The sequence below is a fragment of the Lepidochelys kempii genome, chromosome 2 (genome assembly GCF_965140265.1).
Source record: "Lepidochelys kempii isolate rLepKem1 chromosome 2, rLepKem1.hap2, whole genome shotgun sequence".
Lineage (NCBI taxonomy): Eukaryota > Metazoa > Chordata > Testudines > Cheloniidae > Lepidochelys > Lepidochelys kempii.
Genome location: NC_133257.1, coordinates 203,892,608 through 203,911,141, shown reverse-complemented (window position 1 = coordinate 203,911,141; position 18,534 = coordinate 203,892,608). Strand labels below are relative to the sequence as shown.

The 18,534-nt window shown below is 37.1% G+C and overlaps 1 protein-coding gene across 1 annotated transcript in view; it reads right to left on the bottom strand.

The window, feature by feature from the left end:
- Positions 1-18,534, bottom strand: part of TBC1D5 (TBC1 domain family member 5) — a 274,157-nt gene that overhangs the window by 192,850 nt on the left and 62,773 nt on the right. The window contains exons 5-8 of the mRNA XM_073333539.1: positions 17,780-17,869; positions 17,595-17,666; positions 13,425-13,492; positions 4,045-4,147 (exon numbers count right to left, since the gene is read on the bottom strand). Coding sequence (XP_073189640.1) covers positions 4,045-4,147; positions 13,425-13,492; positions 17,595-17,666; positions 17,780-17,869 — 333 coding nt within the window. The remainder of the gene's footprint in view (positions 1-4,044; positions 4,148-13,424; positions 13,493-17,594; positions 17,667-17,779; positions 17,870-18,534) is intronic.

Genomic DNA, 18,534 nt, shown 5'->3' with positions numbered 1-18,534 from the left:
ATTGTGTAAGAGAAATGAGGCTGCCAAGAATGGTTGTCTAACACAAACTGACTACCAAAAAATTAAACATACAAACTACAGAGTAAGAACATAAAAGGACATAAGATAGGATTAGTTATAGAAGATAAGAGCCCAGCATAGCACACAATTTCCCAATATTATAGCATAATAACTTGTGAATAAAGCAGAATCATTAAGTGACTATCCACATGAAACAGTAAAAGAGCAAATGGATGATAAAATATCAGGATTTCAAAAAGACACCTCTGTTCTTCAGTTAAAGGAGTACTTTAAACATTTAGAGATTTTTGGCTTGGTAGTAGAAGCCACTAGTGTATTATATACACATATTTTTCTACAGTACATCAACAGTTTACTAGAACTTTTTAGTGTTAATAAAAGGGTTGACAGAATTCAGATAATTTTATGACACTTGCCAACAACAGCAAAATGCTGATTTCATAATACAGTCCCTGGTTTTAAAAGAAAACCAGAAATACAGCATTTCTAGAAATGAAATACAAATTGATACATTTCAACATTATATTGAAAAAGACAATAAAATTATGAGTGAACAATGGTTGACCTAATGGCTTAGCTTAATTATTTTATTTCTCTTTAATTAACTAGAGCCAGAATTTTGGCACCCAAATTTGTACGGCCTTTTGAAGACAATGTTAATGATCATTTTAACATATTTTTATGAAAAATAAATATACTCGCTTTACACTTCTACACATACCAATGCTTTTTAGAAAATCAAAGATCCACTGATGTTTAAATCTTAAAAGTCTCTATTACTGTTTTGCAAAATTCTATTCATTCTATTCTATATGACTGGGGAGAGTAGCATATTTTGCTAGTCAAATAAAATCTTACTTTATATTGGTCAAAAAAAGACAATGAAACCTACTACAAACACTCTCTCTCTCTCTCTCTCTCTCTCTCTCTCTATATATATACACACACATATATTGAACAAACATACAAATTGTTCCTTGTAAGAAAGCATTGTAAAACTTTGCTGATATTGTGAATTAAATGTTTAAGTACAGTAACAGTTTCAATTAAAAGCTCTGAACTTTACCACTTGTATAACTGATGAGGTATAACACTGTTCCAGATCTTGGAAATCTACAATCTAGCTAGGTTTATATGGACCCAAGTCACTGTAGACCCAGGGTGCCTCCCAAACATTTAAACCCAAAACTAATAATAACAAGATCTCTTGTTCTTCCACACAAGCCTTTTGGAGAAATAGCTTCATTAACATAAAAGGTTTTTGTTTGCTTGTTTACATTTGTGTATGAATAGGTGTTTGTTGTGTAAAAACTGAGAGAAAGGTACGTCACTTGTAATTAGTTCTCAAACTTGATATTACACCAATTTCTTAAAGGACTGACTTCCATAATTTAGGTCCAGTTCCTGTAAAAATGTTATCTACTGCATGTATGAATCTTCTCCTACCAGTTAACTGTTGCAATGTACCAAGGAATGTAGCTGTCATGGGAGATCATAATCACAAAGGCAGAGGGGATCTCAAAGGTAGCTAGGGCCAGTCCCATGAAGGGCTTTGACTATCAGGGCAAACACATTCTACTGGACTTTGTGGTTCCCTTGGGAGCCAGCATGGAACACTTGAGTGATGTGTTAGCGCAACTCTAACTGCTAAGCAGACCAGCGCTATGTTTTGTATCAGCTGAACCTATTTTAGGATTTGTGGCTTCATTCCTAGAAACAAAATGAAATAAGCAAGGCTGAATGAGTGGATTATCATGGACAGGTATTTGACAGGGTTAAGAGACACCAAAAACTATATGCTGACCTCACCACACACGCATCACTTCTTGTCAGCTAGTCCTTGACACAGTATTGACAGGGGCTTTCAAAGAGAAAGTCATCTACAGGCAAGAGGGCCAAGAATACAAAGAAAAGATGGTTATTATTGATGATAGTTTTGTGGAGGCATTCTTGATTCAAGAATGCAGATCCTGGAAACAAGTAGTGGTGATGGGAGTGGAAAAAGAAGGGACAAAGAAGAGAAAGATTAGTTGGCTGTTTTGTGACTTTGGCACAGCACCACAATTCTTGGCTACTGCACTGAACACTTGTCATAGATATTAGAAATTTTTCATCATTCCAATTAATTTTATTTTCTGCCCTTTACCCCTCCCTTTACTCTCATGGCAACCTTCTTCTGAAATGACTGCACTGTTGAAGTGACACCAGTCAAAAACAGAGGTAAAAAGAAGTTTTCTTTCTCAACAGCCTGTAGGCTCGCAAAATTGAACCTGTTCTTTTATCTGCCTATGTTCATTTAGCCCACCAAGCAGTCTTTATTAAAGCCGAGGCATCAGGCAGTCAAAGTTCATTAATACCATTTATATAATCTCTGCAGTTTCAATTAACTCAGCAAGACACTCTACTACATGATAACAGTCTCATTAATTCAATAAAATCCCATAACTATTAACAATATGGTCTATGTTAAACGGGGTGTCACCTAGTACAAAATAATAGCTTTAACAGCTTGTGATGAAACTCAGTGTGTTTTTTTTTTTAATTTGATCTAGCTAAATATTCAAGCCTTACGTAGCAAGGTATTATTTCTCTGTAAGGAATCTACAGGATTTTAAACACAAGCAGGGGGTAATTAAGTCCTTTTAAGTCATATCAAAGAGTGAAATTATATTTCTTGTTTAATAAATGATACTCTGAATTAGCTAGAATGTGATCTTCCATCTCCCCCATCACCTCCTCATCACATATACTTTGAGTTATATTCACTAGAAATGAGGAAGGCTGGGTACTGTTGGAGTGTTTTCCTCAACAGTGCCCTGAAAAATACAGCTTGCTGATCTAATTTTTTCTCTCCATGACACAAGGTAGCTCTCTACTTACAGTCCATCAAAAATAAAAAATTGCCAGCTGATAGAGATTTGCTGCTTTTGTTAACTGTATATTTGATTTTCGAAACCATCTACAAGACAGCTCTTGATAAGTTGCTGCTTCAACTCAAATATGCGGATCTTTTCATGAGACACAAATAATTTCCTAGCTTGGGGATGGAGTGGTTGCAGAATGTGTGAAAGGATACACTATGTTATAAAGATCTGTAACCTTACAGCAACTCTGCATTTTTGTCATAAATCATTTTCTGTCTACGTAAAAGTTTCTCGACAGTTTAGTCCTTGTTCATAGTTACTCAGTTCTTAGTCTCAGCACAATATGTTAAATTACTCCTAAAGTAAACATAAAATATTCTGATTTCTAGGTTTCTTTCAGTACTGTACATGAGGCTTGTTAAAGCATTTAAACATTATGCTCATTTTAAAACCTTAAGAGCAAATGCTGAATTTAACTTTCATCTTAAAAGGAATGCACAATTGGTGCATTTGAAATGCTATCTTTTACCTTTTAACAGTAAGAGACTACTGGCTTGAGTAGATATTCTATCTAGTAATATAATGAAACTCATTAACATATATATTGATAAAAAGATTTAAAACTTTTCAACTGCACCCACTATACTGCATCATATTTTGGTGCTGTAGTATATGGTCAAGGGCCAAACAGCGAACGTACAGTATATCTGCTTCATGTTGTAGAAACCAGAGAAGAATTTCAAATGTTATGTATGTTGTAAAACTGCTTGATTATCCCCATCAACCCTTCAACTTCTTTATATTGTTATTCAGTATCATACATTTTAACGGTGGTGCATGTATTCCAGTATTTATCCATCTAAGCCCAGAAAAGCTTTTGGTTTAAAAGAGGTTGTTAATAAACATATTCAGAAAAGTTGGAAGATAAGATTTAGCAGCTTACAGAAGACAATTTGAGGGAATGTCTTATGAGGAGGAAGCATATGTGCTTGAATGAGCTTACTTTTCTTACCATGAAGCTGACAAGTAGCTCTTTGATTACTTAAGCATTACGATACAACTTTGGATACAATAAAACCTACATTATTGTTCAATCATTTGTCAAGCTCTATAGAAAATGTTGAGTCAATGGATGCCACCTGTATGATATTTTCATTACCTGTTTATAAAGCAACTGCTCATTTTCTCTAGCATAACAGAACAGAACATCTGTAAGAATTTTTCTCACACATTCTTGCTGGAAATACTGCATTTCAGGAAATCTGAAAAAAGAAAAACATTCTATTAATGTAAACCACATAGCTCACAAAAACTACCTCAGACACTTGATTTAGATATAAACCTGGGCATCTATAAACAGTCCTAGGTATGCTATAATATCTGTTTTCCCATTTTCTCTGCGTATTGTGGTTCTGCTGGAATAACAATTAAAGGAAAAAGTTGTGGTATTTATTTTGCAAACAAAACTTTGTGAACCATATAATTTAGCATATGTCAAGCCTAAGTATATATCACATTTAATGCATAATACCCTATGATTAAAGACTAGAGTTACACAAGAACAAAATTAAATGACAGGCAGATTGTTCTAATTACCAAATGTTTTGTAAGTAACCGCTCCTGAAGCCAGGGTGTGAGGGACACGTTGTCCAGGCTTGCTGCAGAAAGGCAGCAGTGCTTTAGAGGCAGCAAGCAAGGCAGCACTCACTCTCCCACCCCACAAGATGCAAATATCAGGTTGAGCTAGGACCTGCTACGGGCATTGTCACTCCTTTTTAGGAGCGATGGGAAGGAATTTTTCCCTCACCACCATATTGGCATAGATGGAATCGGGTTTTTTGCCTTCCCCACATTGGGTATCAGGAAGGACCTATTATGGTGAGGAGGAAAGGGGGTTCAGGCTATACGTCACAACTTATTTTGTAAGTGTGTGGCAGATGTCCAGTGCAGGTACTCCATAGGAAAGCATCCAGTAACCAGATAAATGGCCTGGTAAAGGACTTGAAAAGGAGGTGCTGGTTAAAGGAACGAAACGAGGAGTGGTTCAGGGCTCCTATGATTGGTATGGAAGGGAGCCAACCCCCCTTTCTTATAGCCCACCTTACTCCTCCTACCGGGGGTTGGGGGTAGGAGATGGTAAGGTCCAAGCCATGAGTTGGCTGGAGGACCTAGATGGAAAATTAAGTGGGGCTGATGGCTGGGTAGTTATTTGAATGAACCTGGAGTTGCCTGCACTGTACACTTCTATCTGCCCGGTAGTCCCAGTCATCTAATAATAAAGTTTCAGTCAGATTAAATCCATATCAAGTGTCTCCTATCCTTCTTTCGGGATAGCCGGACAATGTGACTGACCTGGAAAATCTAATCCACAAGACAGTGTGCCATATAAGAACATGATGCCCGCTGTCAGAGTTCCAAAGTTTGGAGGTCCCATGGCTTTTCCTTGAAGAGACCCTTGCTCTGCCTTAGAACCATGCCTTGCTCAAGTAGAGAGTAAAAAGATGGAATGAGTGGGCAGGGGAGTGGGGAAGCAGCTGCCAAAGCAAGGGGGGAAGGCTTCTTCCCTCCTGTACCCAGACTCCTGCTATAAGATCTAGCAAACCGGGGACTATGCTGCTCTCAGAAGGTGGTGTGTGACCTACCACAACATCTCCAATTGCTTCTACTTCCAGTTTGTGCCCACCTGTTGATCAGTTCTGCACTAAAGGATTCAAAAATAGCTCAGGATGTACTCATGATATGGCAAAAGAGACTACTAGTCATTAAAACATTTGATTTCAAGAAAATGAAACACTGAAGAAACACAAGGCCTCAAATAATTAAAATATACTTGCTTGAATGCTTTGAATGTGATTGAGGTTGGAAATTGCAACTGAAATATCAGGACTATCTTGCTATTTCAAGATCAGTACTCAGTCCTTATCTCCAATTGCAAGATTAAAAAATGGACAAAGGAAGCCATTAAAAATAATACAACTGATACATTCGCTGATTTGTAAATCGTCAAAATGGTATACAGGGAGTACAAGTGTGGAGATAAATATATATCAAAGTTCAATAATTTGTGCTTAGTTCTGTGGACTCTTAAGGTATTTTTATAAAAAGGGATGCTGTAATAAATGTTTTACTATGTCATGAAGATGTCTAGGAAATTGCTCATAAAACTCTGGGACCTGATCAATAGATAATGGGAGTTGCATTCACAACTGAAGAAATAATAGGATTCCTGAAGCTCTTGAGGTCTAGCAAACTGCCATTTATCTAGTCCTGTTGAAACTTTATATAAATGCCTAATCATCCTATATCAGATTTTCAGAAGCAGCAGTCTCGCGTATCACCTTAATTTCAAGAAATCACTTGATACTTTTGCAGAAATAAAATTTATGACAGGAGAGAATGAGCTATGAACAAGTGTTAAAAAACTTAAGAGGAAGGAAATAGAAGATGTCAGAAGCCTGGGGAAAATCCTATTGCCCAACAATCCGGGGCAATGCAAATATTAATGTGTAACTACTGGCAAGCAATGTATTCCTGTACAATCTGCTCCTTGGACATTCAAAGGAGAGGCAAACTGAAGGGTTAAAATTATACAGGATGTGCCTCAAAAAATAAGCTCACACAAAAGCTGTCTGTATTTGAGAAGGCTCCACACTTGTGAGAAATAGTGACTGTTTGAAACAGTAACAAACAAAAGAGGAAGGTATGGTGCAGAGAACTAGACAAAAGAATAGAAGAACACTTCAAAAGATAACTCAGAACTGTAGTTTCTATTGGGCAGCAGACTGATTGTTGACACTTATTCCCAAAAGTCTGCTTAATTTTTCTAGTAATTAAAATAAACACGCAGCAGTGGCTCACAACTCCCAAAGAATGCCTTGTGTTTAAGTTTTCACATTCCAGGCTGTGAATAGGTGCATATGTGAAACCTGGTTGTGTGTGCACGAGCAAGTATTTTGTGTATATTACACAGGAACAATGAACGTAGAACAGTCATTCATATGTCTCTACTGTCCACCTCTAAGAGTGTGAAAATGTAAACACAAGCTGCTATTTTGGTGTGATCACCCAAATATGGCAGGTTTTTCTTCTTTAACATTATAACACTGGGCAGATTATCAAGATTAACATGCCAAAATCAATTCTATTCAATTACTCATAGAAATGTTTTTGCTTCAGTTAGATTAAAAATGTGATACTGAGGGAGAGGTGTGAGGGGTTGAAGTTATTCCTTTAAAATATCCAAAAATTTGGGCAAACATTCATTTTTATCATAAGACTGAACAATGTTTTAAATGTGTATTGGGACAGCCTCTTCTAACCTTTTCCTCTATCATAATGATAACAGTGAGAGAATGCTATAGCAGAACAGTTGAGGGAGGAGACAAAAAAAGTGAAATACTGCAGCATAGGGTTCATTATTCACACTTATTTTGTAAAGAGAATAATTTATTATTATTGTATTAACCATTCAAAAGGAATTTGCAAATATACAATGGAAAAGATAGATTAGATAGAGGCTCAGATGGTGCTCAACAGTTGGAACAGTTTAATTATCTTAGGTCTTTAGCATCAGTTCCTATGTCAGAAACTATAGCCCAAAAGGAAGTGTAACAGGAAATATCTGCTTGGAGAAAGACAAGTGAGTGATTGTGGATAAAACTATACAGTGCCAAGCATAACGGGGCCTCTAGGTGCTACCAAACTACAAATTATCCAAAAAAAAAAGCTTCATGTAAAGTAGAATATGAACAGGACATAAGGTACTCCAGTTAGGTACCTCTGCCTTCTATGTCTGGCTTTTGCGCTGTCTTGTTGTGCCTTGCTGTGTAAGTTACTTAACTCCGTGGCTTAGGTTAGCCAGCTGCATAGTGGATACAATACTGCCAACCCCAAATGTTAAAAAATAATGAGAATTATTCAGAAATCATTTTAAAGACAAATTGGGAGTTCTTTCATTTAGCTGCTGGGTTTTGAGCCATTCGAATTCAGTGGGATCACACTTTCATGCTTTTCGCCACAACCATGAGGGCTAGAAACATTTTTTTAAATGAAAACTCAGATTCTCATATATTCATTTGATTCCAGTAGCTGAGATTAAGGAAAACACCAATTGTAATGCGACTTGAGAGAAAACTGTGATAGTTAGCAACACTGTGGGTACTCACAAAAATAATAAAGTCTTAATTATTTAATGCTTAAAAATGCTTTGGAATCCTCAGATGTGAGCCACTATACAAATGCCAAGCACTGAGGCACAGTTAAGTGACTTGAAAATGGTGGCATTAAAGAGAACAAGCAAGGTAGTATGTAGTGCCATTACTACGGATGTTAGTGCCCAAGGCGAGCAAGCATATTTGTGCCCCCAACTAGAGTCCTGCCTAGGGCTATTTTTTTTAATCCTGCTCCCATCCTGCCCCACAATACCTACTCCCATCCACTCCTGCATTATTTGTTGAATTTTTATCCCACTCCCACTATTAAGGCAGCAGGTCCTGCAGGATCCCAATCCCGGAGGGCAGCGGGACTGGGATCCCGCAGGTCCCGCTGCCATAATAGCGGAAGTGGGATAAGAAGTCAACAAGCAATGTGGGAACACTGGGAGCAGGTACTGGAGGGTGGGATGGGAGCGGGATTAAAGAAAAACAGTCCTCCCACGCTGCAAACAACATGAAACGTCCCAGCCAGCAGCCGCCACTCTCTGGCTGCCCAGCTCTGAAGGCAGCACTGCCAGCAGCAGCACCGCAGAAGGAAGGGTGGCATGGGATGGTAACTGGACTCGCGGATCCCAGTGCCACTGCAGGGCTCTACCCCCTACCATTTTTTTTCTCCACCCCATTTTTTTGCCTCCTCCCCCATCAGCTTTGTGCCCTACATGGCTACCACGTTCACCCTGTCCTGATTACGGCCCTGGTATTGGGCTGAAGAATATAACATTTTCCTGGCATTTGATGGGAATAACGTTAGACCAACAGTTGGAAACTTGTCTGCATTTGTAATAATCACATTACTGTAAAGGAAGGACACATCTGAGGCTTCAAAGGTACAGTACAGCAGATGGCAATCAACGTAATTTAGGATTTTGAAGAGATTATTTATGAAGGACTGTTATTCAGTCCTGCCCTAAGGAGTTTAGGAAAGAAAGAAACAAAGAAAACTCAAAAATACGCAAAGATATCTCTGAGTATCTACAATATCAGAGATTCTGGAAGGAAGGATAAAAATGAATTCATGAATAAGCTGGCTAAGTGTTAATTATGGTAAATGCGAACACAAGAGACCATGATGCTTAAGAGAGAACTATCAGCTCAGGAAGAATTTTACAGAGAATGTTAGTGTACAATTAGAGTCTGTTTTACAAGTACAGTACCTTCAGATCAAAAGAAGTAGGAAACATTTTAGAAAAAAAGTAGGGTACTATGTCTAATTACAGCTCAGAGTGAGGATTACATTAAAAACAGGCATTTTATCATCATGTTTTATTGCAGCTAGTGGGAGCAAATGAATTAGCACTGAAGTCTGCTTTAAAAAAATACCCTCACTTCATACAAGTGAAAGTCAGGGTGAGTGAATTGTTTTTCTAAAAGTTAATTTAAGGTATTTAGGGGCTCCAGGGGGACATTTTTCTTTCTTTTCTCAGACAGATCCCCTACCCTCTGCTCAACTTTATCAGCATGGGTGGGGAAACCCCACCAAGGACTGCATAAGCTGCCAGAAGAGCAGAAGCTATTGCTACTATTTCAACACTTTGGGGTTGGAGGAGGAAAGAAAAGAAACTGTCCCTTTCCCCAGGAATATCGGACCACCCAAAGACAACAGGAGGCCTGTGAAGAAATGCGTTTCTAGGCATACCCAAAGAAATAGGCCAAATAGGGGAAAGACAGCAGCAGGCACAGTGGGAGAAGAGAAAAATACCTCTCCCCAAAATACGAGGTTGAAACTACAGTAAAGAACAGAATTATCAGACATACAGATTAACACAATTTGTTGAGGAAGAGTCAAAATTGCTTTTGTAAAGGGAAATCATGCCTCACTAAGGTACAGAGAAGGTCAACAAAAATGATTAAGGGTATGGAACAGCTTCTGTATGAGGTTAAAAAGACTGGGACTGTTCAACTTGGAAAAGAGGTAAGGGAAGATGTGATAGAGGTCTATAAAATCATGAATGGTGTGGAGAAAGTGAATAAGGACATGTTATTTACACCTTCACACAACACAAGAACCAAGGGGCACCCAATGAAATTAGCAGGCAGCAGGTTCAAAACAAACAAAAGGAAGTACTTCTTCACACCACACACCGTCAACCTGTAGAACTCATTGTAAGGGGATGTTGAAGGCCAAAAGTGTAAGTGGGTTCAAAAAGAGAATTCAATGAATGTGTGGTAGATAGGCCCATCAACTGCATAGATGTTCCTTTCCTTCCAGCTCTCTCATAAGCTTGGAAAGAAGGACAAAGCTGCTCTACTTCACCTCTCTCAACCTAAGTTGCTTTTCTTTGAAACAATAGCAGCTACCACTACTTCTCTTCAGACATATAGATCTTGATGTACAAATTCATTTTAGCAGCAGGCAGAGGTTCTATTGTGAAATGGAAAACACAGGAGATGGTCCAGTGGGGATCCCTACAAATTATTTTAACTTGGAATGTTTGAGAGACAGGTTCAAGACTGGGTATTCAGAATCCTAACTTAAAAGAAAAGAAGGTGATGAAAGTGAGTGGACTGGTATCTTAGTTTGAGTACACAGATGTATCCTCACAAAACAAAATAACGTATACACATTATATAGCATTAAAATAAATTTTTGCATCTGAGGTGAAACAGTTGGTTTCTGAGACAGAGAGCTGGGAAGAACTTTTAAAAGCTATGCTTTAGCTTCTACATATTTTATTAATAGAAAATACACCAGCATTGTTCTTTAGTGCATTTGCTGAATGATGGTAATTATTCATGACTTTCTTACATCTACTGCGAGTAACTATTGTGTATGCTCAGATAGGAATTTCTTTTTTAGTGGAATAATATAATATAGTATTATAGTGGCAGCCTGGTAGTGGCTGCTATACATAATTAAGGTTAGGTTAGTACTTTCGTTATAACCGCCTATTTTCACAGCTTTCTGAAAAGCTTCACATTTGAGGATGAAACTAACTATGCTTGGTTAAAGCTCAGATACAAATATTTCTGTAGAGCTGAAGAAAAATCAATTCTGATACCTCTCAGCTCTTGGACAGCAAAACAAGAAACTTCATCATTGAGATTTTCATCACTAATAACTTAAAAATGGCTTAACAAAAACCTTTAATACTTTGCTTGTAAATAGTTACGAAGGAATAGGCCCTTTTCCCAGATTTAAGATGAAAAATATTCAAACATTAAATGCTTTAAAAGTCAGTTCTGAATATGCTGAACAACATGCTAAAATTGTAGCAGGGCCTAATAAGCCATGCCCACAATCTGACATTCCCAGTGCAGTGTTCCAACGTGGCTTCGTGGGGGATTGTAAATGTCTGATTGAAAAACACACCATAATTCTCAAAAAATGCAAATTACAGATGTATCTTTCTGTTGCTCTTTCAGGTATGCAGCTGCCATGTTAACCCAGCCTTGTAGAAAAATGTTTTCAGCAGTGGAAAATGTATGAATTCACCTCTCTCAAAGTCCCATTTATCTAAATTAATTTTGAAATTTAAAATTTAGAGCCTATTACAGAAACTCCAACCTAAAAAAAAAAAAGTATCACATTTCTGTGCAAGTTTATTAATGCTTAGTATTGTTACACTTAAAATTACTGTAATTGAAAGATTAAAGAAAATGATTTTTTGCAGTTTTTCTAATGTGGTTACTCTGTGCTTGTGTATGCAGCTACTTTCTCAGATTCACATGTACAACAAGCTAATCCATTTACTCTGTTGGATTGTGAGGGTATTTCATGCAATAACAAGGTAAATTAAAACTTTTTTAAAACATGGGAAGTCATAAAAATGGCACCCCAAACCATTTTTAATTTTATATTTATTTATGATATTTAAAATTGATGGAGTCGCATTAAATGCTAGCTCTGGCAATTTAACCTACCTTCCACCCACCCATTTTTAATAAGAATTTAAATGAAAAATTATGAATACAACATTAAAAACTGTTTTAAACACAAAAGCCAGGAAATGTAAACTCTAATATTTTCATAGAAAAATTAACTCACCCACTTTACATATAACATGCTTTATGATTAGCTAGGCAATTAAATAAGTATGTACCGTATGTGCAATGTAGGTAAATTAATGTTACTATGAGAATTTTAACTTTCACACTTCATGACTTTTTTGATACTGATGACTTGTGATGAAGCACTGTTATTTTTGGACGTAGACAACATTTTGGATAAATGGCTACGCAGAATGTTCATTATTCACATTTATTTAGATAAATGGACAACAAAGATATCCATTCATTGTACTCCATTGCTAATGCCAGAGCAGTCTGGACTTTATATTCTTTTTTTTACAATGGTCCTCTAACTACCATATCTATCACTATACTAATATACATTCCCCAGTTATAGTTTAGATATGTATATATTTTAATCTTAGAACATCCTGAACCATTTCCATTTACAAACAAAAATTACCATCTGTGAGAACTTACATTAAAATCTGAATATACTTTAATTATACTACAGACAAAAATGCATTCAAACAGGCCTAGGGATGGACATACAAAATATTCCAGAAACCATTATTAATGATTCTTCCTCATTGCTTTGTTTTTATACATTTATATAGTAAATGAAATGGGTTAAAGACAAGGGTTTTTAAAAGACTGACCAATATTATTTTATTTCAAGTTATAAGTAAAATGTATGCCATCTAGTGTAGTAACATATCACATATTTAAAAAACTATAATTGAATTTAATTAGATTTACACATTGCAGTCAGTAATCAAACCCTGATGAAATATTTTCAGGAACTGAATATTCTAACTCAGAAAAGTTTCTAAACAGGAAAGACCTAAGGGCCAAAAAGATGAAAGAATAGTCACAGAGATGTTAGGGCAAATTTTAAAAGGCATCTGTGACAAACAACACTAGAAAAATGATACTTAAAAATAGAAATGCTAAACTTCTCTCGATGAATGACATTTCTCACTAATTATATACTGCTTTTATTATTGATTGAATAAGTGTTAAGAATTACAGAAAATCATCTGTTCAATCTTTTATTATGAACATAATTTAGTCAAAAGACCTGTCAGTTACTCTTACTCAATTTTTGTTTCATACAGAAAAATGTATTTTATATTTAATATAACATTTCCTAATATCTTAATTTAGGAGAGCTTCATTTCAATACCATCAACAAATCTCTAGAGTTTAACTCAATACTTTTTTCTCCTTTTTCTCTCAAAGAAAACTTCTCCATACATGCACACACCAATCCTTGTATTGTAATAAAATTTTAGGTCAAGAAACACAAAGCAGTGTACACAGCATAAAAAAAGAAAGTTAGAATTTTATTTAAAAAGTTCCTCATAGGTCTACATACGTTCTTGTCACATCTTGTTCAATCATTGCTCGAAGCTCTTTATCCTGGAAAAATTTGTTCCAAAGGGACTGAAAAAAGGCAAAATAATAGCATGAAACAAAAAAATACTACAATATCTTAATCTTATATAGAAAGTTCTATCTGCAAAGTGCTGTAAAAATGTAACCAATTAATCCTCAACATCGCTGGGAGGTAGGTATTATCACTATTTTACAGATGAAGAAACAGACAGCTAGGTTAGTGACTTGCCCAAGGCCTCACAGTAAGTCAGTGTTGAGCAGGGATTAAATCTCATAAATTTCTGGCCTTCCTAGCTCCATGCGCAATGCACTGGACCACATAATTTTCAAGTATTCAGAAGTAATTACAAATTGGCTTAACTTGCACATTGGCCAATTATTTGCAAGTGAGCTATTGAGCCCTGGCAGAAATAAATCAAGTAGGGAATGCATGACAATAAAATACCTGTCATACAGAGGACATCTCTCTAGTCCCTCAAACACACTATGCAAAGGAGAGTCTCATATGTGGAGTAGAAGGAGATAACTAATTATTAATGTAAAAAATCCTAAATTGAAATATAGTTTAAATTAACTTAAGTGACTTCTGTACCTGTACGTGTGCTCCTCTTTTTCCTCTGCCATCCAGGCCCTGTTCACCAACCCGTCCCAAAAGCTAACCTGTCATTTTACCCTTCCAATGCGCCAATCAATGCCATCAGGTTATTGTACTGCTGAAGAAAAAGGAGTGTAAAGCAGAAGCAGCTCCCACTGTAGCAGTATGGTGGCTTGACAGTACTGATCAGAGCATAAGAGGGGCAAAATTCACAGCAGATAAGCAATTGATTTATTTTACTGTATTACTGTGTTGTATAGAGAGAGATTTGAAAAGACGTTAGACCATGTAAAACAAAATATCAGAAGCAAGGAAATGAAAATAGGGACATCTACAGCCTTTAAACATTTTATTTTCTGTAAACAATTCATTACCATGGTGGCTTATATCCCACAAGAAACAAAGGGGAAAGTAAGTCAATGTTTGCTAACTGCAGGAAGATAAAACTAGTATGGAAAGATTTTTTAATTTAGCTTCTATAACTTTTTCTTTAGCTTCTACAAACAGTGAAAAACAAAACAGGCATTCAAATACTTAAATGTTTATCTGACACTGTCCCATCCAGACTAATACCCTTTCTTCACCGAATTTAATCTTAGTTATACCTGCCTATATGAGACTCCGATTACAATTTGAGTAAGGCTCTAGAAAAGAGTCTTTGCTGATAAGACACTGTGAGGGTGTAGGGAAACAGAATCCCCACGGCTAAAAAGGACAGTACAAAGGTGTGGTGCATCTGACTACCCCATTGGAAATAAGGGCACAGGTGCTGGAACTAGGGATGCTGTTGCACCCCCCTGGCTTGAAGTGGTTTCCATTATATACACGGTTTACTGTTTGGTTCAATGGCTCTCAGCACCCCCACTATACAAATTGTTCTAGCGGCTCTGTATAAAGAGATGCATAAAGGTGGACTGCTGCTTTATTCCTACTTTTGATTTGGTACTGTGAATTTGTGGTGCGTATGAACTCACTTGCTATTTGTCCTGCCATAATAACTTTGACCTTTCATTAGCCATTTTTTTACCCACAGTGCAGAAAGTAGGTTTGGAGTGCCTTTGTACAGACCACCAATACAACAGAAATGCAACAACTTCAAGGCTTCTTTATAACTGGACCTACATTTGGGTCTATGGCATGTAAAGTCCCTCCCCGTTTTCAGGCTATAGATTTTCCTATTTTCATTATCTGGCTTTTGATGTTCTGTCTCATAACTGAATTGTCCTTTCAAATGTCTCTCTATAAAACACAGAGGAACACAGTAATAAATTAAAACACATCAGTTATTGGTTATTAATTTGAGAATAAAACAGAAATGCACAGAACACTGTTCCAGCACAAATATCTGTAAAACAGATGCACATTCCATAAATCCAGCCAAATAACTGTATTTCTCTTATTTAGAACATGTTAAAACCAAAATTTTCTAAAACTGTAACAAGCTGGAAAAATTGAGATTAATAAAATAGCTTAATGATATACTACTGTGCAACAGACACAGCACTACTAAGAAGAAGGAGGGGAGGGATAGGATACAGAAGGACCTAGACAAATTGGAGGATTGGGCCAAAAGAAATCTGATGAGGTTCAATAAGGATAAGTGCAGGGTCCTGCACTTAGGACGAAAGAACCCAATGCACAGCTACAGACTAGGGACCGAATGGCTAGGCAGCAGTTCTGCGGAAAAGGACCTAGGGGTGACAGTGGACGAGAAGCTGGATATGAGTCAGCAGTGTGCCCTTGTTGCCAAGAAGGCCAATGGCATTTTGGGATGTATAAGTAGGGGCATAGCGAGCAGATCGAGGGACGTGATCGTTCCCCTCTATTCGACATTGGTGAGGCCTCATCTGGAGTACTGTGTCCAGTTTTGGGCCCCACACTACAAGAAGGATGTGGATAAATTGGAGAGAGTCCAGCGAAGGGCAACAAAAATGATTAGGGGACTGGAACACATGAGTTATGAGGAGAGGCTGAGGGAGCTGGGATTGTTTATCCTGCAGAAGAGAAGAATGAGGGGGGATTTGATAGCTGCTTTCAACTACCTGAAAGGGGGTTTCAAAGAGGATGGCTCTAGACTGTTCTCAATGGTAGCAGATGACAGAACGAGGAGTAATGGTCTCAAGTTGCAGTGGGGGAGGTTTAGATTGGATATTAGGAAAAACTTTTTCACTAAGAGGGTGGTGAAACACTGGAATGCGTTACCTAGGGAGGTGGTAGAATCTCCTTCCTTAGAGGTTTTTAAGGTCAGGCTTGACAAAGCCCTGGCTGGGATGATTTCACTGGGAATTGGTCCTGCTTCGAGCAGGGGGTTGGACTAGATGACCTTCTGGGGTCCCTTCCAACCCTGATATTCTATGAAGAACAGCTAAGATCTTCAAAAATGGGTGGCAAAAAGTTAGGCTCCTAAATCTAAACGTACACACCTAAGTGGCTTGATTTCAAAAGTGCTGCACTCCCACACTTCCTGCAAACTTCAATAAGAGTTGCTGGCTACTCAGTATTTTTGAAAATCAGGCCAAATGTGTTTTTCATGTTTTCGGTATTACTTTAAATTCTAGGTCTTTCATTTTGCAGGAGTTCCTCAATGACAATAACTTAATTTCTCCTTGCTTGCTATGACCTATAGAAAATAATCCCCTACCAGCATAGAGTACTCAAGACTCTAGAACAGTGGTTCTCAATCTATTCTTTACCAGACACCTCTTCCATCCAGTGGCACAGGGTGGTGGCTAGCCTTTGACACCTGTTGGGAGTCACAGCACTGAGGCTGAGACCGACCCCCCCCCCGCCCTAGAAAGATAAATTCATGCAACCCTGTGTGTAAAATCAAGTCTTTAAATGACCTCAAAAGAGTGGGGGTTGATTATCTTTTTCATCCCAGCTCTATCTCATTATACCAATTTTTTTTAACTATTAAGTGGCAGAGAGAGAACATAATAGTAAACATGTTTTGATAATACAGTACTGAAAGCAATTCAACCCACAATTTGACTGAGAATCTTCATGCATGATAAATCACCAATCAACCTACAAATATTTTTCTGGACACGCTATCCAACCAACTCAACTGATATTCATGTACAGCATTTTACATTTATTTTGAAAAACTAAAGAATAATAATTATTTTAACAGGCAATATTTCAAAATATGCAGCAAATCATTATTAGTTCCATTGCATATTCACTTAGCAATAATTCATTTGGTTTTAAAAGTGCAGACATTTCAGTAAGAGCGGATGATACAAGTCATATTACATGGCTGACCAGTTGGCCAGATTCAGTGAAAGTAGAATCAAATCCCAAAATTGATCTCTTGCTCAGCAACACATCAGCAGTTGGGAGAGTTGAATAGGCAGTATACTTAGCTCCTAGAGAGGGAGTACCAACTGCTCAACAGCAGCTCATTTTAGGAGTGGCACGATAGTACTCCCATTAAGTCTTCATCGGCCAGGAGTTCTCTTATTGCCAATCTGATGATGAGCACCAGGAGTAGTAGTTATATATTTTTTATTTTGTTGCATGCACAATATATGATACAAGTGAGGCTCAGCTTACCCCCTCATCCTGTGAAAGTGGATTGTTGATGACCAGATCCTGCTGTCCAGCTTTCCGAGGGTTTGTAATATGCTGGGGGGGGGTGAAATAGAACATGGTTTCTACTTTCGGACTTCTCTCATATCAGAAGTACTGTTCCAATATCCAGGCATATGAGTGGAAGATGCTTTTTATATTCTACTTACTATTTCTTTAATCTTGTTATACCATGTTCTTAATTTTGAAGTTTTATTTATCCACTGACTTCTGTCTTGTGGTAGAACATTTAGAAACAGCTATCAACAAAGGAAAAGATGTATTTGTTAGAAGGAGAAGAATTTTCATCAGCAGATAAATATAGGAAGAGATCAAAGTAGAAAAATACAAGATTGGAGCTGCAAGCATAGCATGAATGGAGATGATGTAACATATTTACAACCAATGAGATTACAGAAAAGAAGTTAGGTATTCAAAAAATATATTCTATCTGAGATAAACTGGAAGGACAACTGTGGACAAAAAAAGAACATCCTCCACACTTCGAGGTAGTTTACAGGCCTGACTTTGCAAGATGGGGTTCAGAAAATATGTAATCTAAGCTCTAAATTTTATAGGATAAATGTTCTTTTTGTGTGTGTTGGAGGATCAGACACACAGAGATGTAAATTTCCCCCTTTGAACTGGGGAAGATTATTTGAACTAGATGTAAGATATGGACAAACATTAGCATTCTTTGGTCATTTTTAAAAGAGGTAAGAGTTTTCTTTTTGAAACATTCTAAACTATTCTTAAAATACTTAGGAAATACAGTCAAGAACATAAATGCCTCCAAACAATTCTTTTTAGAATATTCAATATTAAGAACTTAACGAAAACTTTGGCCAACATTTTCAAATACATATCCTAAAATTAGGCACTTCAACACACACACAGTTTTCCAAATTAAAATGGCCTGATTTTC